This window comes from Mauremys mutica, chromosome 11 (genome assembly GCF_020497125.1).
Source record: "Mauremys mutica isolate MM-2020 ecotype Southern chromosome 11, ASM2049712v1, whole genome shotgun sequence".
NCBI lineage: Eukaryota > Metazoa > Chordata > Testudines > Geoemydidae > Mauremys > Mauremys mutica.
In genome coordinates this window covers 17,666,651-17,690,487 of record NC_059082.1, presented here as the reverse complement: position 1 = coordinate 17,690,487, position 23,837 = coordinate 17,666,651, and the positions used below count along the sequence as shown (strand labels likewise).

The following is a 23,837-nucleotide window of genomic DNA, read 5'->3' as shown; positions in this document are numbered from 1 at the left end:
TCTCTCAGGTTCTTTCATAAAGTAACAATTGAAGTATTTGTTTTGTTTTTTGCAGTTGTTCAGTGAAAAAATTAGTGGAGCAGAAGGAACAAAACTAGATGAAGATTTTCAAGAGATGGAAAGGGTAAGGGAGCCAACATAAGCTTTTCAAGGTTACACCATTGATGAAATAATTTTTTTCATTCATTCCTTAGCACAAACAAAATACATAATCCAAAAAATAAGTATGTAAAAAAATCCATAGATATTATATGATCCAATCCTGTCCTCCTTGAAGTCCATAAGGGACAAATTCTTACAGTAACACAAGAATATTGAACTCAATGAAATCACACTCTTGTAACTGAGAGAAGAATTTGACCCTGAAAGTTTTGTCTATGACTTTATCAGGAACAACATTGGGCTCTAAGAATTTAATTTGTTAGCATGAACAGTAAAGTATTTGTGTTGCAGATATAATGTTGGTAGAAGTGTAAAAAATTGCAAGAATTTAAAATCTCGTAAGAATTGCCCACTGTGTAAGCACTGCAGTATGGCAGTTGGAACAATGTTACTCTCGGCCTTTTTTTGTTCCTGCTCTCTGGTTCACAGTCCTTCACTCTGGGTCTTTGTCAGATATATTTGTTACATATATTTCAGACCCCTCTCCATGAGCATAGTTTAGTTTCTATATTTGGGGAGCAGCTCCAGTCAGGCCAATGGAGCTGGGAGGGGGGAGGAGAAGGGGCAAATTCTGTGCTTGTCTGAAGCTTGCAATTTTTTTGTGGGGGAGAGGGCAAATAGCCCTTTACCCCACCTCCTCCATAACTCTGTCTGAGATTTTGTTATTGGCGGATTAAGAAAAATGTTCTGCATAACTTGTTTTTTTTTCAACACACTTATTTTGTATCTATAAACATGTTTAAGCTTCAGTTTTCTTTGGTTCCAAAATAATCATCTGTTTTATAAGAAGAAAACACTGTGTGAATCATAGAATAGAAAAGAGAAGAAATATTAGTATACAGTATTTGAGGTACTATTGACTGGAGATGCAATATAGGCTTATGCACTGAAGTACACAGAATATAGGATTGGGAGGTAGGAACTCCTGAATCTGCTTCCCAGGTAGATGGTTGATATAGTAGTGACAAGAGGGCTGGGGAGGAAATTGTGATTCCAAAATGTAGAAGTGTTATTCATGAAGAATAACTCCGAACCCTGACCGGTTAATTATCTTTCGACACTTCAGAGCTGGCAACTGGGCTTACCCAACACTACACTGAACTTCATTTCTTTTCAACATCAATAATCTAAACTTTGGCACCACAAAAATTAAAATGATAATGTTTTGTACTGATTTTAATTAAAATTTCTTAATTTGCCAGAATAATACATTGTATCTAGTCAGAGGATAAAGACTCAGTAAAGAATTGTGGTATTTAATGTCCTGTTACATTTCTCTTCCAGAAAATTGATGTCACCAGCAAAGCTGTAGCAGAGCTTCTGTCAAAATCCACAGAGTATCTTCAGCCAAATCCCGGTAAGCTGAACTCCTACAGTTCCTCTGTCATACTTAGCCTATGAGTTGAACTTGAACAAGGGGATATACTGAACCCCTGTGGGCTGCTAATATTTTTAGGGAATATGAAACATATCAGTGAAACGTAAGGATGTATCTCTCTCTTCCTTTGTCAATGACCTCATCTCCTTTTCTGAGCTCTCCTAGGTCTCCATAACAGACATTGAGATGTTCATTTACAGGATTTTTCAAATTTCAGTTTGAGAATAGAGAAAGGAGGGACATTGATGCTGGTCATTGGCTTGATTTAATGTGCTCAAGACACAGGGCATTAAGAGACTGATCCACTGTCAGTTCAATGGAAAGACCTCCATTGTCTTCATTAGAACAATAGAACAGAGGTTAGCCTGGATTCCTTATGCAATGACTTCAGTGAGATATCTACCCAGGGTGGGTGCATTATGAGACTCATGGCCAGAGGGAGATTTCAGTGGATTTCCCTGAGTAAGGAGTGTAGGATTAGGCCTTATCAAAGCTTAATGATTGTCTGGGAGGCTCCAGATGAAGCCAGAGACCATGGTTGTTAATCCCATGAATGTCCAGCACAAGTCCATTATTGTATTATGAGGCTATTGTGTGACGAAAATTAAGAGTGGAGTGGGAAAAACTCTTTAAAAATAATTGTGTGCTTTTGACACTGCATGCACAGAACATCAATGAAATCAGCATTATTCAACATTAGAGCCTTTCTAAAAAATTAATTCCTGGTTTCTTGGCCAGTGGAGCTGAGCAGATACTCCGGGGAAAAGTAGTTCTGTACATGTTAACTGAACTAAGACCATGAAGTTGACTTTGGCGGCATTCATATCCCTTTTGGGTTTGCCTTCTGAAAAAATTCTAGTAAAGGAGATTACTAGTTGGACTCTTCCTGGGAACAGTAAATATTAGAATATATCAACTGAAGGTGATTATTGAACTCTTCAGAGCAAGTATTCGCACCGTATACCTATAAGAACTAAGCTTATCCAATCAGGGAACGGAACAGTATCATATGACCCATATGAAAACATCACTCACATTTTGATTTATTGAATTCCCGCAACAAAATGCTCATTAATCTACAGACCAACAGTCACTCACTGAAATTATGTGTCAAATAATTTAAAGTAACTTAGCATCATTTTCTGTAATTGGTATAAATGGATGCTTTTTTCATATGATTTATAATACTTCTAAGCATACAGAGCCAAGCTGGGAATGCTGAACACTATGTCGAAGATCAGGGGACAAGTTAAAACCACAGGATATCCCCAGACAGAAGGGTTATTAGGGGATTGTATGCTACGGTATGGCAGAGAACTTGGGGAGGATTCTACGTTTGGTGAGTTTGTATAGCTCCCCTGTGCATGGCTCAGCATATGTTGTATGTGGAGTAACACTGCTTATATATATGTGATTATTGCTTACAAGATGGAAGCCTGCATGCCTAATGTAGAGTGATTAGATATTGATAGATACAATATATGACGCCCTGAAGCATTTTTTGTTCCATCATATTATAGGTGGTGCTGGTAGTATGGCCTATCTCAAGGTTGCCTGATAATTCCCGTTATAAGACTTTGTGTTCAGTTGCTTATAACTTTTCCAAAGTTCAACCGTTTGGGCTGAAATTTTTCAGACTATCTGCTTCTGGCTGATTTTGGTAAATTTCAGACAAAACAGTTCAGTCATTTCTGAGAACGAAGCTGGGTGGAAATATGTTCTGCCCATGTTAAAAAATCATAGCATCCTTTTCCGTGAAATGTTGTAGGGCCCTCGTGCTTTGGAGCAGGGACCTGGAATTTGGCAGAGTGGTGGCCTTTGTTTCAGGGTTGTGACTCTTGCCATCCCCAGGAAAATCCAACCTACGTTTGGCCAAGTTATCAGGCTTTGAAAAACTGCCATTTGCACATGCTCAGTAGAGAACTGCTGAGCATGCTCAAGCCTCTGGCAGCACCTAGGGCTGATAAGTCTGCACATGTACCATCCCCACAGAGCGACTGAGCATGCTCCATCCCCTCACAGTTTCTACATGTGAACAGACAGCAGAACAGACAGCACATGCAGTAGAGAGTGACTGAGCATATTCCAAGCTAGGGCTACGGGGGCTTAGAAGGACTTTCTTTGTAATGGCTGCTCCAGGCTGGGTTGGGGCTAGGCACTGGAACTGAGAGCAGGTAGCAAGTCTCTGCCGTGCACATGTGCACTTCCCTGCTGGTGCCCAAGCAGTGTGGAGGGGGAAGCTGGTATTACGTTATGTAAGTTTGTATCTGTAGTACCACATAAGAAGAAAGAGCAACAACAAGATAGGCACTGGAGACCTAGGACTCAAGATAAGGCTTAGCTTTCCAGGCTGTGAGACATGTTGTAGAGGACACCGTTATTCTCTTGGGGTTTGTTTATTCTCTCAGGAATGAGTGAGTGGTGCAATCCCAGTCACAAGCTGTGTATATTTGTGCATTTGCAGGTGCCATGGGGATACAAATTGGAACCAAGGCCAGGGGAAAAGAAATGTCAAACAAAATGTTTTGCATGGGCACACTTGAGCATGTTCTGTGTGCTTAACAAATAATCAGCTACACTACTAACATGCTTAGATTTTTTTAATCCATATTTAATTTTTTTTTAACAATAGCAGCTTTGGCTAAAACCTGGGACAAATGAAAAGTAATTGTGATGAATCTGAGATACTGTAAAATTACATTTTTGAGCTAAAAGATATTCCTATTTTGGGGCACTTTGAACCCAACTTAGCCATTTTGGTTTCCAACTTATAAAACATAAAAGATCGCTTACTGTTTTCATGTTGTTCTGTCTGCACATCTGTTGCCCTGAGAACAAGAGATCTCAGATTTGTAGGTACTAATTGTGACACATATTGTGACCTCACACACTATCTTTGGGGGAACATATATTTTATTAAGGTTGTGAATGGCTTATGTGTCCCTGTGGGCCAAGGATTCTATGCGATTTTGGGGGGAGAGTGGCACTTAGCTTCTCCAGGAACTAAAAACAGTGGGGGGTGATTTAAGTGACTAACCTTAGTTGTAAACGTGTCCAAAGAGGCACCACCTGCTGGGGATGCTTGCATATACTGGGTGTTCCAGAGACCAACAAACAAAGAAAAGGCTTTTGGCATAAAAAGGCTGCATTTAAACTGACTCGGGGCCTTCTTTCTGATCCAACAAATGGACAGCACCTTCTGTGCCCAGAGAGGCTCCAACCCTTGTGGGAGGGTTGGAAAGACTTTGGTCTACTAGGGCCCGATAAGGTTGATTAGTAAGTTTTTAGCATGTGTTAAAGGAACTTTTCTTGTTTTTAATGTTGTCTCTGTAATGCTTTTACCTTAAGAATAAATATGCTTGCTTAGAAAGAGCTGGGTGGTAACTTGTAACACCAAGCAATATACTTTTCGTAGCCCTCCAAGACAAAGCAAGGTGCAGGCACTGGCCTTTAGGCAGACTGGCTTGCTGGGGGTATCACAGTGTACGACAGGGAGCTGTGCAGCCTTCAGTCCCCCAGAGTGGAGGGAGAGGCAGGGCCGGCTCTACAGTTTTCGCCACCCCAAGCAGCGCGCTGAATTGCCGCCACGGACGACAGGGGCAGTCCGTGTGACCTTAGGGCGGCAGGCGCGTTTCTGTGGCGGCGGCAATTCAGCGGCAGCTTCTATGTTTAGCTGAAGCTGCCGTGGACAGCTAAACATAGAAGCTGCTGCCGAATTGCCACCGCCGCAGAAATGCACGTGCCGCCCTAAGGGCACATGGACTGCCCCCACCGGTCGCGGCGACAATTCGGCGTGCTGCTTGGGGGCAAAACAACAGGGACTGCCGCCCCTTGCAGATTGCCTCCCCAAGCACCAGCTTGGAATGCTGGTGCCTGGAGCTGGCCCTGGGGAGAGGGAAGTGGGTCTCTGCCCAAGAGAAGTGACAGGTGGGAACTCGAAACCCTAAGTGGGACCCTTGAGGGACCATGTGCAGTTGCCCTTAGACTGTGACACTAGTCATGTTAAAGTGACATACTGTATCTTTTGGCCTTGTGATATTTCTGGGGCCTTACCACCTGGAGAAGCAGCTACAGAAGAAACTGCGTATCCCATTTTGAATAATCCAAGAGTGGAGACAATAATGCAAGCCAACAATAGTTTTCTTGGAGGGGTAGTGGAGAAGGATGGAAAACATTAGGACAAAATTCTTTCTAGTTCTGGAAACTCTAGGAGAAGAGAGCAAGCGTGTAGTCTTATATTCTGCATTCTACATCTTAAAGGGCCTGCAGCCAACATTTTTAAGAGTTATCTAATAAAAAAGTCTCCTGTTTTTACATAAAGTGCTATCTACTGTGTATAAATAGCATGTTCTTCCCTGTAGGCAATGCACTGCTGGATGTTGGTGAAAGCATGAAGCAGATGGCAGAGGTGAAGGACTCTCTCGATATTAACGTCAAGCAAAACTTCATTGATCCTCTACAGTTATTACAGGACAAAGACTTAAAAGAGATTGGGGTGAGTTTTTGAGGTTAAAAATGAGCCCTATGACATTGAAAATATATGAATAAACAAAGTCATTAGAAACCTAATCCACAGGAACTTTTTATGCAGTACATTCCGCCATCAAATTTTAAGCAGAACTCTCCTGTGAAATCAGTGGTGAAATCTACTTAAAAACTAGTGTCAGGATATACAGCTCATGGGCACACCTATTTTACTCTGTTTACAATATAATAAAGTTGAATACAGTAAAGGACAGTGTAGAAGGGTGGTTACCCGCTCCAGCCCTGACTGGGTAGAAGCCAGCCTGGGAGAGGGCTAGGGGCTAGGAGAAAAAGCCCAAGCTGATTGGGGAAGGAGCTTCACATGGGCCACACCCCAGTCAGGGCAGTTGGGACGTATAAGAAGGCCAGGGCAGCCAGAAGCTGAGCAGAGTCTCTCCTCTAGCTGTGGAGGGAGACTGGCCTGGCTGCAGGGGAGTAAGAAGGTACCTGGGAGTGAAGCAGGGCTGGGGAAGAGCCAGAGGAGCAGGGAAGCTCCAGGCTGGTGACTCCCCAGGCTGCAGGGCCTGGGTCCAGGCCCGTAGAGGTACTGGGTGGTAGAAGAAGGCAGCAGGTCAAACCCCCTTGCCTGTGATGAGTGGCTTTTACACTGCAGTCTGCCCCAGTGAGTGGGGGCTAGGTAAGGACTGGCAGTAGCCCAGACTGAGGCAAGATGGGGGTAGTGGGTGGGGGCTCCCTGGGAAAGGGAGACCCACAGAGATTGTTGGGGTATTGCCGGGGGCAGCATCCCAGAGAAAATGGGCCCCAGTCTGGGAGGGACATGGAGGGCCAAGCTGTGGCGGATCACTGGCCTGCAGAGGGAGCTGCGGGCTGGAAATCGAGCTAATTCCCTGAGAGACCACCAGGTGGCGCCACAGGGGTGAGTCTGCATGCTTACAGACAGTAAAGAAAATGAATATTAATATTTTCTGTTGTTTATTTTAATATAACATTTCATTAATTGTTGTTAGCATGGCGGGTGTCAATTATTTCAGTTTAGTTCTGGTTGATTTTGAGTTTCCTGGTTTATTCTATTATTGAGTAGCCTGCCTCTGGCTCTCCCATGCTGGAGTTAGCTCTAAAAAGGAGTCAAATAAGACTACTAATATAGGTTGTTTAGGTCAACAACAGTGAGGCACATATGAGACCAAAGAGCAGCACGACAAATAACGTGAACCATTGTGGCAAAAAATAGGACACCGGGGAATGAATTTTTAGCCTTCAGAAGAATGTTTTTCATTGCATTTGCTTATGATAAAACAACTGTCCAGAAAGCCAGGCACAGTTTAAATCTGGGCCTCTAGATTCCTATAGACTTGAGTAATAAAAAAGTTAAAACCCTGATGAAACAGAAATTAGAAGAAGTTATATTTACTTATACAAAAACGGATTTAGAAACCTGTGCCCAAATTAAAGAGCAGAGAGACAGTAATCTCTCAATGGCTGCAGATTTCTCATGTGCTGGATGACTCTATTCTCAGTTATTGTTGCTCTGAATTGATGAAAAGAGAAAAAAACATGTATCATGTTTTAATAAGCACCTTGTGCAGTTGCTTTCACTCCATTTTGAGAGTTTGTCAAGTGCAGGATTTTTGGGGGCAGGAACGCTTTGTGCAATTTGCTTATCTAGGAGTGTCAGATTAATACCTGACAAAGAATTCAGGAACGAAGGGGTTAGTTGGAGTTCTCCTCCTGCAATGGGAGAAGAAAATAGCCCTTTAAATTTTAGCTGTCACACTACAAATAATACAACTGCTAGAACTGAATTACTGCCAAACTGTAAAAGAAAAGCACATTTAGTCTGAATCCTGCTTCTAATTTAGACAATCTGCAGCCTTTGCATGTTTAGCAAAGTTCATGAGGTGGATGTCTTGTATAGCAAATTTAGGTAGCCAATTCTCAGTGTTCACATATGGTGCTTCTTGATGTCTGTACAATTTTAAATTTCATATATGAATAAGTATAATTGTAAGTAGGTTTTTTGTTATGATAGAATCACAACATGCTTGTTTGGGTTTGTCTCCATTTGATCTCATGGGAAACATTTTCTCTAATTTAGCATCATCTGAAGAAACTAGAAGGCCGTCGTTTGGATTATGACTATAAAAAGAAGCGTTTAGGGAAGATCCCAGATGAAGAAGTTAAACAAGCAGTAGAAAAATTTGAAGAGTCAAAGGAGCTGGCAGAAAGAAGCATGTTCAACTTTTTAGAAAATGATGTAAGTCTGTTGTGCTGCTGCAAATCCTGCAGAGCGCACAGAAGGGAGAGTTTGTACGTGTGATAGGATAAATCCTCGCCTCTCCTTCCCAGATGTGCAAGGACTAAAAAGCAGAGAAGCAGCTATGGATCTGTGGCTTGGAAAGGGATGTGCTGCAGAGCCGTGGAAGGGGACTCCACAACCCTGCACTATGGAGCAGCACACTCGGGGGCTGTGAATGTGGAAAGTTTGTGGGAGGGAGGAAACTGGCAGGATCGTGACCCCATGCTCACAACTAGGCAAAGCCCATGTGCAGGGGTACATGTACTACTACAGACAGCTAGCAGTAACAGCAGTCATGGAGTAGCTGAGCTCATACTGAATATCTTGTTGCTGTTTTGGAAGGGAGGATTCTGTCCCCACTATCCCTATGCATGTCCTCTGCACAAAATTTGTTCATCTGGGCCTTACTCAGGGTCAGAGTTTGCTTAGCATGCAGGTACATCATCAAATTATGTCTAAATTAGTGCAGCAGCTGTGGCCATTTAGGTTAGTGTTTGAACCATTGTGGGAGGGACTGGCAGGAATGTCTATATATGTATTGAAATGCATATGTGAAGTCTTGTAAAATGAAAAATTTTTGTGCCAGATCCTCAGCTGGTGTTGGTCTCTTGACTTCAGTAGAGCTACATCAGTTTACACCAGGTGAGGATCTGACCCTGTGTATTTAAATTACGTATATTGTGTGGCAATGTTTTGCTTCATTAGGGTTCTAGCAGAGTTTTCAGTAAACACTTTGAGTAGGAAAAAACAGATAAAATATTCAACACAAACAATAATTTAATCTTAACAAATCTACCCAGACACATTCTCCTGATCAGACCCAGTAAAGGCCGGAGCGTGTGATATGTTGTATTTCACTTTATTGGAGCTCATTGTCTAAATGTCATGTATTTAAGAAAAAAAAGAACGAGAGAAGAGAAAATAAATACTACTTTATCAGAGTGCTATTCTTGGATTGGCCAGTTTGTGTTGTGGGTATTTTTACCATTTTTTAAAATATTTTTGTGACTGCGTGAGAGAATGGTGTTTCCCTCCTCCCTCCCCCATTTCAATATACAGATTCTGGAACAATTAACTGCAATTTTTAAATCTGAGCCAATAAATAACACTTTATTTATCAGTTTATAAATGCTGCCACCTAGTGAGATAAGTCTGGACCTTTTCAGGACTGCAGTTTGTGGGCTAAAGCAATTAAAAACAACATTAATGGACTGTGTAATAAGATATGGCATAACCTCACTTAGCCAGATCTCATTGATCTGAAAACCACTGCTACCAGAAATGGGATCTTGTCCTTGTCTGTTTCAGAATATTTCCCAGTTAAGTTAGGGGAAAACATACATATATTTGATCAAGTTACTTCCTTTGAATAAGCCCCATTATGGACACGAGAACATGCCCTGTATTATGGTCCTGATCCTGCAGTAAGACTCCCTGGGGCTCAGCACAGTCACAGGACTCTGCCCACATAGAGCTCATTGCAGGCTATGTCAAATCCTTACTATATAGAACTATCACCTTGTAAGATCCCAAGATCTTATGAGATACCTGGTCTATTTTGAGTGTTTTTAACCGGGCTTATTATTGTCTGTTTATAACCCTTGTAGTTGATTCCATAGCTGGCACGCAGACTCCTTAAAGTCATTTTCTACTTTATACTTTAGGTAGAGCAAGTTAGCCAGTTGGCAGTATTTATAGAAGCAGCATTAGACTACCATAAACAGTCCACAGAAATTCTGGAGGAACTGCAGAGCACACTGCAAAACCGGTAAGAATAAACCTGATCAGAGAATTCTCAACATCTTTTGGAGCTAACATTCGGGAGTATGATGTTGAGCTGCAGTTCAGAAGCATCAGCATCTCACAGATGCCTCACGGATGCATCTTTTTATATCCATAGTCATTTGTTACATCTCTGAATCTCAATGAACTTAACCACCTCAAACTCTTGCAAGCTGTCACTTCTTGATGCACTGTAGGCCTTTAAGAGTTCACATCCCTCTTTTTAATGAAATCTGACCTTAAAACTTATGGATACATACTTCTGTGCTCATGCCAACCCCCACACCCACATATACAGGAATTAATCAGGAGCTTCTCCATTTACTGGTGGGTTTTGTGCATACAAACAGACATGGCCGTATGTTTTCTACGACACATTTTTGGAAGCCTTGTTAAAAAACTGACCTATTTATCATGATAGTTGTACACATAAAATCCTACAATGCATCACGAAATTGCTAGCTAGGAGCACAGTTCTGGCGTGATGTGTTCATTGGTCACAGAGACTTTGTGTGATACTAATGGAGCAAAAGGGAAAAAAAATTACCACTCGTAGTTATGCTTTATGCTCTCATAGTTAGAACCAACAAGGATCTGGGTTCTAAATGGTCTGAGTCATCATTGGCTTACTGGCTGCTTTCTGCACATGTCATTTTGTAGCCTGAGTTTCAGGAGTGCTTATCACCCAGAGCATGCACTGAACTCAATGGTAGCTGTGGGTCCTCAGCACTTTTGAAAGTCAGGCTTTGTGCCCCAGTCAACACAGCTATAAAACTGGGTAGAAGTATAGACTTTCTGAAATGTTACATTGGAGTCGAGCAATTCTGGGTGAAGAAATTACAAACTGTATTTTTATTTTTTTTAATCCATCTGTCCTTCAGTTGTTAAAGCACTGAATCCAAGTAGAAGCTCCAAAGCTCCTGTTGCCTTCCAGAATTAAATCTCATGCCAAACTTTCTCTGTGTTTCAGAATAAATGGAGCATCTAGTCGTCCTAAGCATGAATTCAAGCCAAAACCTGTAATAACTTCAGCTCTGGAAATCAGTGATAATCAACAACACAATGGGATTTCATACATTTCTTCAATAAAATCATCAGGTGAGCCCATGATTGTGGAATCAGCCTGTTGATGTATGCATTTTATGGAGGAATTATAATTGCTGGAGTTGAAGTATTGCTCATATAATGCTAGTTGAAAACCCATAGAGTCCCACTGTTGTCTATGCTACTAGGCTGCCTATGCCTACAGTTAGCCACCCACACTTGGAAAATGGTCTCCTTGGTGTTTTTTATTAACTTTTAAAACAGTTAAGGGTAAAACTTTTAGGTGTAACACAGAAAATTAAATATGAACACAACTTATTTTATTAGCATGTAACCCCTTCTGGTTCCACAAAGGCAGATCAATAAAATATGCAAACTTAGTCTGTGTAGGAGAGACTGCTGTACCTATTAACATGCATCTGTCACCACTTCACATGCATAGACCCTGATCTCGTGAAAAAAATGGTCACCTTTTTTTAAATTCTCTTCAAGGTGTTTAATATTATGAATCTTGTCACTGGTCAGTGGAGAAGCTAAATGTAATAACTGATTTAAATGTTGGATCAGACCCTTTATTTCTCATCTCACTGATCAGAGGCACTTTTCCTCTGTCTCTTATACCCTTAGGGTTTGGCTACACTTGCAGGTGTGCAGTGCTGGGAGTTAAAGCTGTCTTCATACAGCTGTGTAGGGAAAGCGCTGCAGTGTGGCTACACTGACAGCTACCAGCGCTGCAGTGTGGCCACATTTGCAGCATTTGCAGCGGTGTTGGGAGTGGTGCATTATGGGCAGCTATCCCACAGAGCACCTCTTCCCATTCTGGCGCTTTGGGTTGTGGGAAGGGGGTGGAAGGTGCGGGTCATTCTGCTTCCTGTCTCAACGCCCCGTGATGCATCACTTCACATCCCAGCAATCCCTGTTTTTCCGTCCACATTTGGCACCATCTTGCCTCTTTCAACGGTTTCTGTGCAGCGCAATTTCTGTGGGAAATGGAGCCCGAACTGCTGAGGAGTATGCTGACGAGTCTCGCCAGCACATCACGTTTGGCAGTTGAGCTATTCCTTAAGATCCAAAGGGACAGTGAGGAGTCCGACAATGATAGCAAGTCACGTAATGCGTACGACACGAAATTGCTTGTGGCATTCACAGACGTGCTCAGCACCGTGGAACGCTGCTTTTGGGCTCAGGAAATAAGCACTGAGTGGTGGGATCACATCATGGAAGTCTGGGATGACAAGCAGTGGCTGCAGAACTTTCGGATGAGAAAAGCCACTTTCATGGGACTGTGTGCTGAGCTCGCCCCAACCCTGCGGCGTAAGGACACAAGATTGAGAGCTGCCTTGCCGGTGGAGAAGCGGGTGGCTATTGCAATCTGGAAGCTGGCAACTCCAGACAGCTACCAATCGGTCGGGAACCAGTTTGGAGTGGGAAAGTCGACCGTTGGAATCGTGTTGATGCAAATTTGCAGGGCCATTAATCGCATCCTGCTAAGAAGAACCATGACTCTGGGGAACATGCAGGACATTGTGGATGGCTTTGCCCAAATGGGTTTCCCTAACTGTGGAGGGGCGATAGATGGGACGCATATTCCTATTCTGGCACCACCCCACCTAGCATCCGAGCACGTTAATCAGAAGGGGTATTTCTCTATGGTTTTCCAGGCGCTTGTGGATCACCGTGGGCGTTTCATTGACATTAACACAGGCTAGCCCGGAAAGGTGCATGATGCACACTGGCCTGTTCAGAAAGATGCAGGCCGGGACTTTTTTCCCAGACCGGACGATCACAGTAGGGGACGTCGAAATGCTCATTGTGATCCTTGGAGACCCCGCTTACCCGTTAATGCCTTGGCTCATGAAACCGTACACAGGGAGCCTTGACAGCAGCAAGGAACAGTTCAACTACAGGCTGAGCCGGTGCCGAATGACTGTGGAGTGTGCTTTTGGCCGTTTAAAGGGGCGCTGGCGATCTCTGTATGGGAAGCTGGACTTGGGGGAAAGCAACATCCCCGCGGTTATATCCGCGTGCTGTACCCTGCATAATATTTGTGAAGGGAAGGATGAAAGATTCAGTCAGGCATGGACCTCTGAGGTTCAACGCCTGGATTCTGAATTTGCACAGCCAGAGAGCAGGGCTACTAGAGAGGCCCAGCACAGGGCTGCAAGGATTAGAGATGCCTTGAGGGAGGAATTTGAGGCTGAAAACCAACAGTAATGTTTGGTGCCTTGCACAGGAGTGACGTGCAGTGGTTACAATGTTAGTAGGAATCTGTGTTTGCTCAGCTGATTTGCAGTGCCTGTTTCTTTCCTGGGCTAAGGTATCTTTGACTTTCTGCAATAATAGACTCTTTTCAAAGCCAAGAATTCATTTATTGAAAAGAAAATAACTTTATTGACAGACACACAAGTTTTTGGGAACCTAAAAGGGCAGGGGGGTGGGGTGGGGAACTGTACAGTCACAGGTTTGAATATGTCCTGTCTGGAGTGCTGTGCAATGACTGCTGCACTTCAGGATGCCTATACTGCATGGTGATGGGGATTGAGTGCAGAGAGTAAGGGTCGTAGTTCTCAGAGCTGCTTGGTGAACGTACAGGTGTTGGAGGCAGCTGGTGGTGATGGTAAGAACCTGGATGCTGGGGAAGGGAGTTTTGAGCTGACATGGGGACACAAGGGAAAGAGCTTTGGGACAAGGGCGGCGGGGGGAGTGGCGGGCGCGGTAGTGCTCCGCCTGTTTCTCTTTCCCTCCAGTCCTGCACTTTTTGATTCTCTGTGACAGAGTGCTGCATAACTGCTTGCAGCATGTCTTCTTTGCTTTTTCGTTGCTTCTTCCGGAGGTTTTGTAGTCTCTCAGCCGTTGATAACACGGGCAGCAGAGATCTCAAGGTTGCATCTGTAAAGGCAAAAATGCAACACTTAACAGAGGCAGCATTGTTTATACCAGACAGTTATTCTCCCGCAGTTAAGGAGGGTAACAGTCTTCACAATAGCATAATTTTCCCATCCCAAAGAGAGCGCATATAACCCACAGGAGCCCCGAAATGGTGAGTAAGGGGGACTGTTTGTTTCAGGGCTGTACTGTCCTCGGGGTTTCTGTGCGTTGGGGAAAGCAAACAGCTGCAGGGGGCACCTACACTGAACACTATCCCAACATTTTCCACAGGAGTTTATCCTGGAAGATATCTCGCTGCTGCGGGTCACCTGGGAAGAGCGGGAGGGTCTTCTACAGCAATGCGGATTCTGCCCTGGCCCCTGTGCAGCTTGCCTGTGTTTTGCAATGGTCCCCCCACCCCTCACAGCACAGTGGCACGGACGCGTTAGCCTGACTGGGACAAGGACCACAGTGGCTCTTCCAAGAAACCTGCACAAGCGCATTGCCCACACTCTGACTGAAACTTTTGAAGAGATTACCGAGGCCGATTACCGTGACGTGATAGACCACATCAATGCGCTATGCCGCATCTAGGCATGCATGCATGCATGCATCCCTAACCCTCCCTCCTCTCCCGAAAAATTTCAATCCTGAAAATAAAAGCTGCTTACCGGAAACCCGCTCCTCTGTTTGTCCTCCACCAAGTACAAGCTGCTGCGACTGGCTACCTTCCTCCTGGCTTGAGAATAGCTCCTGGCTGCATGCCTCCTGGGACTCCGGGGTGTCTCCTCCCACCCCAGTACCCTCACTCTCGCTTTCCTCCTCCTCTTCCTCCTCCCCCCGCTCTGAAGTGTCCATCATGGTCCTCGGAGTGGAGGTGGGGTAACCCCCAAGTATCGCGTCCAGCTCTTTGTAAAAACGGCAGCTCGCGGGCTTTGCAGTAGGCACTCCGCAGCTCCTTCACTTTAACCCTGCACTGCACCGCGTCCCGGTCATGGCCCCTTTCCAGCATGGCCCTTGATATCTGCCCATAGGTATTGTAATTCCTATGGCTGGAGTGCAGCTGGGACTGCACAGCTTCCTCCCCCAAACACTGATGAGGTCCAGCAACTCGCCATTGCTCCATGCTGGGGCTCGTTTGCCACGTGGAGCCATGGTCACCTGGAAAGATTCACTGATTGCACTACACACCTGGGTGAGCAAACAGGAAGGAGAGTTTTAAAATTCCCAGGGCATTTAAAGGGTGTGCCTGATGCTTGGTCACCTGAGGCCAGGGCAGTAGAGTTCGAACTGATGAGCAGAGTGGCTGAACAGGCATTCTGGGATACCTCCGAATACCTCTGGAGGCCAATAACAGCGCTTTTGGTGGCCACACTGGCGGAGCAGCGCTGCATCAGCAGCGCTATAGTCGTTATTCCCCAGGTCGAGGTGGAGTACAACCAGCGCTGTAGCCAGGGAGATACAGCGCTGTATGTGCCTTGCAAGTGTGGACGGTGAGTGAGTTGCAGCGCTGTAAAGCCACCACCAGCACTGCAACTCTCCAGTGTAGCCAAGCCCTTAGTGAGCTATATGCAAAGGCAAATAATGAAACAGAAAAGACAAACAATAATAAGACAAAAGGAAAAGAGTAAAAAGCCACCAGCACTTTTTCCATAACCAGGATAGGTGAGGCTCTGAAAGGAAAGCACCGAGGGGGAGGAGGGGGGGAAATGATCCAGAGGGTCCATCCTTCACTTGGCTTGAGAATTAGGAGCTGGCTGTTGACTCCGAGACACAGTTACTCTCTGGGCTACTTTTCTACCCTCTGGTTTTAATCACTCTTTCTGTTTCTGTTTTCTGCCTGTCTTGTTTCTTTTTACAGAGAGCTGGGAGGGAAACAGAGAGAGAGAATTAGAAGTGGAGGAGGAAATATGGGGCTATACTTCATGCTCTCAGCTTGAAGGGGGATGGGGGGGAAAGGCTGCACCAGGCTGGGAGTGTGTCTTGTGCCCTGGATAGATTCACTAGCTCTGCTTGAGCTAGTGCCCTAAAAATAGCGGTGTGGATGTTAGAAAATATTTCCCTCAATCCTTCTCTTTGCAACTGTTCTATAGACTCTTTAATGACCCCAAAAAGGTACATATTGTGGTTACCTGTTCTAGCATTCTGAATTTTTTTCCCCAAAGAACTTAAGGACGTGGTTGCTGTTCTTACCTCTCCCAGCAGATGTTGTCATCAGTAAAGTCATGGGTAATTCTCCTCTGTCTCCTCCTTCCCCGCATTAGAAAGCCAGCACTATTGAGTTCTATGCCAGGGATAAACGTGGCTCTGGCAGTATAACCCGGGAAGCTTGCTGTGCTTATTTTATATTTAAACAAGACGTCTGAAACAGATTTGACGTATACTATATGATTTAGAAAATACTGTTCAGACAATTTATGCAAAATGGTGCCAAGTGTTTTCGACGCTAGGAGCTGGGGAAGCTTGACACTATCTTCAGCACTCTCAGCTCATTCAGATCGCTCCTATAAACTCTCTTCTACTTTCTACAAAAGTGAGCATTTTCACACTTAACTTCTCTGCCCACCCCTCCATCCCTGCTGACACTATCAAAATGTGTGTCTGGCATCCCTCTGGTCACTTGAACTAGATCCTTTATTGGGGGTAGCCGTGTTAGTCTGTAGCCACAAAAACAACAAGGAGTCTGGTGGCACCTTAAAGACTAACAGATTTATTTGGTCATAAACTTTCGTGGGTAAAAAACCTCACTTCTTCAGCTGCATGGAGTGAAAATTACAGATGCAGGCATTTACTGCAGGGGTAGGCAACCTATGGCAGCCATGCCGAACGCGGCACGTAAGCTGATTTTCAGTGGCACTCACACAGGTCTTGGCCACCGGTCCGGGGGGCTCTGCATTTTAATTTAAAATTAAATGAAGCTTCTTAAACATTTAAAAAACCTTATTTACTTTAATATATAACTAAACTATTGTATGTATAGACTTATAGAAAGATCTTCTAAAAACGTTACAATGTATTACTGGCACGTGAAACCTTAAATGAGAGTGAATAAATGAAGACTCGGCACAGCACTTCTGAAAGGTTGCCGACCCCTGGTATACTGACACAACTTGATCCTGATGCTCTTTCTCGTACTCAGTAGGACCTTCCTCAAATATATCCATTGAATTCAATGGGACTCCTTGCGAAGTAAGTTAAGTGTAACTGCTATCATAGGCTAGCCCTTTGCTTGTATGTTGGAATGCTTTATTCCATATTTCATCGTATTGTACCTTGTACATTGTAAGCTCTTTGGAATGGGGGTGGTGTTTTCCTTTGTACAGTTCCTAGTACAGTGGGACTACTTACAGGAGTGACATGCAAACACAGTGAAGTATCAGGTCCTTAGAAACATTATTTCATGGAAAAAAGTTCTGGATGATTTAACTGCTTTACTGATTAAGTGCAGATGACAAATCTATGTTTTGTTCTAATTCGCTGTTGTCCTAATTAATCAGCAGAAGCTGAGAGTGTCATCTGGCTCATTATGAAACTGTTTAAATGCAGAGTCACATCTTACCTCTCATTCATTTTGCTCATCAAAGAAAAGTAGTTGTGGTTAGCTGTCCTATGTTTGAATTTAATGGGACTAACTCATGGGAGTAAAAGTTACTTATGTGCGTAAGTGTTTACAGAATCAGGCTGTAAGAGAGGGCTAGAATAATTATATCCTCAGGCACATCTAGGATGTGAGTCTTTCTTTACTATATATTTTTGCTACCGTATTGTATACTTCAATGTGCGGAAAACAGAGGCACAACACCTACCAGAAGTTTCTTTGGAGGAAAAGTGGCATTTTTCAATGGTCATCTGGCATCAGATAGGGCAGTCCCACAAGTACATTTAGCCTCATGCTTTCCAATACTTCCTCTATGTTCTTTCATTATAAATTCAATCTGCATTTGGGGAGTCCAGTAGGTCAGTATAAACAGTCTTTAGATATGTATGTTTATTTATGGTGCATTAGCATAGCACCAAGGAGCCTTGTCATGGACCAGTACCCCATTGTGCAAAGTGCTAGACAAGCGTAGAGCAAAAAGACAGTTGTTGCCCCAAGAGCGCTCAGTCTAAATCCATGAACTCAGCAACTACAGTAGGCAGCATGTTGCTTCAGCTACAATTAGAGAGACAGGCGCAGTACTGTACATTAACAGAAATGCTGCAGCAGTTTCCTTAGCTTCTTAAATCTCTGCAACAGCCTTCAGATAGTTTGCACAGTGGGGAAGGATGGAGCCATGTGACCTCTTTGTGTTTGTTAAATTGTGTATTTTTAAAACTAGCAACCAGCGCTGCCTCTGCTCTTTTCAGCTGGGAAGCTTTGTTTTGCCACACTGTACAGCAGTGACACCAGGTGCAGTAGATTAGCAGCAGCTGTATTACTCTAGTGAAGGCCTTGACTAATGTTAGGCTCTGGAGTAGCTGTAGCCATTACTTTAAGATCCTTCTGCGTTGCCTGAGATTACCCTCCTCCCCCACGTGTTTGGAGCCTAAAAGGCAAAAAGTTCCTTCCCCACTCCCGATCTTTTTATCCCTCCTCTAAGAAAAACAAAACCAATGCAATATACTGTGTAGTTATGATCCTAAAAGACTCACACTTTTAAAAAAAATACATTCTGCATCCAAGGTTATCAATGTAACATCACATATCTTGCTGTGTCAGAAACAAACTGATTGCTGGAGTAAAAGTTGTATGTCAAGCCCCCGCCAGAACAGCTGGTGAAAACAAGAAATGTTTTCAGTTATTCAGAGAGGCGTCTTCTGCTGTTGGAACTTCATCTGAGCGGATACAGCTTCCACATTCTATAGTGAGGAAGCTGTTTGAAAACACTCAATTATTTTTTTTAAACTATTCACCCTATTTCTGTGGAAGACTATAGCCCAGATCCTGGCTTGGTCTGAGCTGGGCTTATCACAGGTCAGGAAGAGAGTACAAAAGTAGCTTTAAACAACCATCTGACCTGGGGAATACCTGATTTGCTATTGTGGCTGTGAATGGAAATAGCCAGAGCACAGCACATTCTGGCCACCCCCCATTTTGTGCTCTAGTGCAGGGCCGTGAAGGCAGCGGCATAAAAGCACTCCATCTTTTCTACAACCTCCAAGGGAAACCCCTTTTGCTGAGGGAATTCCCTGGGGGCCATTTCTACTGTGTTTATGCCCTTTTACATTGCTAGAGTGGTGTAAACAGGCTGGAAAGGAATAGGGAATCCATCCACGAAGCATAATGTTAAAATTTTGGGGCAAAACAATCTAACATTGTGCCCCTACTTTTGTCGTCATCGCTTTAAAGATCCATTGCTAATGTTTGTCCACAGATACAAGAGAAGCATTTACTGATTGAGTAGTTTTGCTTGCTCAAAATGCTCTTTCTGCTTCTCATTGCTAGAAAATTTCTCTGAGCAGCTACTTTTTAATGGTTTCCTTTCCTTACATTTTATAACAATAGCACTGTGATTAGCAGATTTAAAAACAAATTTTCATGAGTGACATGGAATTTTTAACAGCTTCATTGGTTTTGAAAATCTGCGTGCGTATTGCAATATTTAACAGAATATATAGACTATTCCAGACAGAAATTGGACCTCAATCTGATTGCTTGATTGGCATGCTAGATAACTTGGAGAGAGAGCCAAGATTAGAATATTTGAGAATAGTGCAGATTTTGAGCAAAAAGAGTAGCTAGAATAATTTAATATTAAAGAGCCTCATTAGCTGTTTTGCTGTAAGTATTAAAGAGAGCACTAAAAACTTTTGTCTTGATATAATGCACTTTCCTACTGTAAATTAGCAAGAGGCAGCATGAAACCTCCCCCCCGCCATTTCCCCTTTGTGAATAGACTTTATTCAAAATCACTGGATTTTTCTTTTAGTAAAATAGATAAGTTTTAATCAATGTCATAGAAAAAAATGAATCTCAGCTGAAACTATGGGTAGCCTTCTGCCCATGGAACCGATCTCTAGAATATGAATAGTGGAGGAATGCTGTTAGCGTAATTTACTGTTCAGAGGTTGAATGAATGACTATAATAATGTATTATTCACATATCCTAGCTGGCTTGGATATATGCTAACCATCCATACATGAGAATGTCTATAACGCTGAAAAGATTACACTTGCAAAGTTAGCCACTTCAGCTAGCTGTGAAAATCTCTTGTACTTTATCATACATGTACAATAATTATTCATGTTGACTTTTCCCCATAAGTTTAAGTACTGGTTTTAGTATTATGTGCATATAATATATGTGCCACTAATATTTAAACACAAGAAAGTTTGGAGTGAACATCTTACAGTGTAACTAAGCCAAACACAATAAACTAAAATCACAAAGAAAGTCAGATACTGTGTGAATGAGGCTGCAATTAATCCTCATCCAAAAAATAGTTTTACAAACTTTAAGAGGCAGTGTTGTTGCTAACATAACCGTTGATCGAATGGAGGTAAAGGGCAGATTCAGTGAGTGTTTTGTACACACGAGCTGCCCTACCAGAGCAGCTATCTGTAAATACAACTTAGAGATAATTGTCTCTCTTCATGTGGCGAAGAGGATAGAACCTCATATCCCTATTTGACGATTAAGGTCCCGGTCCTGAAAACATTTTCATATAAGAGGGGTGCTGCTGAAATCAGTAGGGCCATTCTCACGCATACATGTTGGTAGGATTGGATCTTTAAACTGTTTATAGTTCTGGTGTATAGTGTTCTTGTTGAGTTCCTGTCCTCTAGTTAGCTTCCATGCAGCCCAGTTCCTAGTTCTATAGACTGAATAGACATTTGTTCAGCTGTTTGCCATCATGCCTGTCCACTCACCTCTTTTTTTAAAAACCCCATGGTAATAGAATTCATGACCACTCCAAATGTTAAAGCGATTCAGGTTTCCCAAGGGAATTCAAATGGCAGTAAAAATATATTGGCTTTTAAGGGGAGGAAAAGAGAGCTACCCTGTATGCAGTTCATCACCCCCTATGCTGTACATGACATCACATGGCAGGAACAGACTTTGCGTAGGTGAAAGTGGTGGTGGGAAAACTAACAGCACCCACAATATGGGCCCATTCAGCCCATTGCTGCACAGCAGAGCTAAGTGTCTCTCCTTGTTTTCATGCTCCATAGGTAAGTGGAGTACTTTAGAGCTATTAAATATTTTCTTTTCTGTCACTTGGACAGGTTCTTCAGTGCACATGGATCAGCCTTGCTGCCAAGCTCTGTATGACTTTGAGCCAGAAAATGAAGGCGAGCTGGGGTTTAAGGAAGGCGACATCATTACTTTGACCAATCAAATTGATGAGAATTGGTACGAAGGGATGTTAAATGGAGAGTCTGGCTTCTTCCCCATTAATTATGTCGAAGTGATGGTACCTTTGCCTCAGTGAACACCTAATTCAAACCGTGAACATAATTTCATGATTGAAATGGATTCACAATTGTTTAATCAATGTGGCATTCTGTGAAAGCCTTGCTATTTGACTGACAGATTTTTGTATGCATCTTTTTTAAATGTATTTATTTTGTATTCCTTTAGTTTGTATACAAAAAAAACCAAAAACCCCCAACCCTTCCTCGGCTACGTGAAAATGCAAAAAAACCAACCTCCACTTTTTTTTGCTTTTGTGCCTGGAAGATTACTGTCTGAGGTGTTTACTGGTAGCTCACTGTTGCTCCAAAAATATATTCCTTTGCTCTTACTGTATGTGGAGCCTTTTTAAAATAATCCTCTGGCTGCAATGATTTTACTGTCGAAAACTAATTGTAACCAGTTAAGAATTACTGATGTCACTAAGCCTTTTTCATCCATCGCAATGTAATTTACTGTGATTAACCTAATCTGTGCTTCACATTGAATGTTGACAAAAGGCTAAGATGTTCGTGTACTAAGTACAAAGACTTAATTGAATATTCCTCTAATTTACTGACTATACTTAATAAATATTACTGTGGGGAAAGTGTAAAGACTGCTGTTTATACAGTTGGATTTCTGGCACTTGTTTTCAAGCAGTGGTTTTTAATGCTGTAAAAGAGCACGTTCCTCTATAGATGCACCTCAATTTTCAGAAGGCGTTTGACATTGTACAAAATGAACTGTCAGGACCAATTCCCTGAATCTTTGACGGCTGCATTTGTAACGTTGTGGTCTCATCTAAAATAGAATCCTAGAAATGTAGCTCACTCACATTCATTCATAATGACTGTTTATATTATCTTTTATTAACGGGATAGGAGAAAAGCAGCCTCTCTTCATATTCATTTGAGCCAAGTACAAACTGATGCTAGATCATGTCTGCTATGGCCAGAGCTGTAGAAGATAACTTGATTGAGATAAATGGGGAAGTGTATTTCTAGAGACAGACTTGTAGCCAATTGAAATGACAATGCTAATTGACACTTTTTTTTTTTAAGGGGGAGGGAGGAAGAGGAGCACTAGAGAATGTGCAGAGAAAGATTGCAAGCCATTTTATAACCCAGGAGGCACAAATCGAGGCAGGGACAGAGACTCAGCCTATTTCTGCAATGGAGGTATAGCCTGTTTGAGCTCCCCTTGGCCTTAATTAGCAATGGCCAAGGAAATCAGTGGGCAGGGGAGAACAGGTGAACTGCAGCCAAGTTGCTCACTGGCTAAGACACCAGAGCCAGTGTTTTGAAAGTAGAGGTGGTACAATGCAAGGATGAATTTGTACCTCTGCTCTCTCAGCCAGCTTCCCTCTAGGGCACGCTTTCCAGCCAGAGGCCTGCACCTTCGCTTCTTCCACTATGGAATCATGTAATTCGCTCCACTCTGACTATATTACCGCTGCAGCCCTAACTAGGTTTGGCCCTTGCTACAAAATGATCTCCAGGAGCTTGTAACCAGTATAAAACTGCGGTGACTTAGAGCAGCTTCTTTGTCAAAGAGTAGGATTCATATTCAGAAAAATTATAACATGCAGAGAGAAAGCAGTTAAAATAATGAGTCTAAGCAATTCTTACCTAAATTTAACATTTGTCTCATAAAAATGGGCCCCAGGATTAAGCAGGGGGGGTCTTCTTCAGTATCTAGGCACTAGGGACCTATCTGTTTCTCTGCAGACCTCTCTCCCACTCCCCAGCTCAGCTTTTAAACTACTTTCAAGCTCTTCATTTGCAAGTTACCACCTTGAAATGTTGGGAGTTTCAAACTAGGCTCCTCCCAGCCAGTTCTTAGTCTGCAACAGTAGAGGTGAATGTCAAACAAATGATCACTTCCATGTGTGCTTGAGTAGTCCCAGTTGCACTAGTCATTGTCTGGTTCCTGGGTGTGTGTGGGCAGAGGCGGCTCTAGGATTTCTGCCGCACCAAGCAGGGCGGCACGCGGCGGGGGGGCGCTCTGCTGGTTGCTGGTCCTGTGGCGCCGGTGGACCTCTCGCAGATGTGCCTGCGGAGGGTCCACTGGTCCCGCGGTGCCGGTGGACCTCCTGCAGGCATGCCTGCGGATGCTCCACCGGAGCCGCGGGACCAACGGCCCCTCCGCAGGCACATCTGCGGGAAGTCCACCAGCGCCGCGGGACCAGCGGACCTTCCGCAGGCATGCCTGCGGGAGGTCCGCTGGAGCCGCCTGCCGCCCTCCCGCGGGATGCCGCCCCAAGCGCGCGCTTGGCGCGCTGGGGTCTGGAGCCGGCCGTGTGTGTGTGTGTGAGAAAAGCTCCAGTAGGAATTAACTGTGTTCCACAGAGTAATGTACTAACCCCTACAGCTATTATGCTTTAATTATTGTATGCAACTCCCCCATTCTTCATCAGAGGTAAGTGATACTATTTCAACAGGAAAAT

At 43.5% G+C, this 23,837-nt stretch overlaps 1 protein-coding gene across 4 annotated transcripts in view; it reads left to right on the top strand.

Annotated features, from left to right (window-relative positions):
• The window catches only part of SH3GL3 (SH3 domain containing GRB2 like 3, endophilin A3), a 74,839-nt gene extending 52,764 nt beyond the window's left edge, over window positions 1-22,075 (top strand). For 3 of the 4 annotated variants that reach the window (XM_044981229.1, XM_044981228.1, XM_044981231.1), the window contains 8 exons: window positions 56-124; window positions 1,447-1,519; window positions 2,736-2,879; window positions 5,902-6,035; window positions 8,121-8,279; window positions 9,986-10,089; window positions 11,074-11,201; window positions 21,223-22,020. In XM_044981229.1, coding sequence (XP_044837164.1) covers window positions 56-124; window positions 1,447-1,519; window positions 2,736-2,879; window positions 5,902-6,035; window positions 8,121-8,279; window positions 9,986-10,089; window positions 11,074-11,201; window positions 21,223-21,428 — 1,017 coding nt within the window. In that variant the 3' untranslated portion in view covers window positions 21,429-22,020. Of the gene's footprint in view, window positions 1-55; window positions 125-1,446; window positions 1,520-2,735; window positions 2,880-5,901; window positions 6,036-8,120; window positions 8,280-9,985; window positions 10,090-11,073; window positions 11,202-21,222 lie in introns of all 4 variants that reach the window. The other variant, XM_044981230.1, reaches the window with a different exon arrangement.
• Window positions 22,076-23,837: the final 1,762 nt, after the last annotated feature.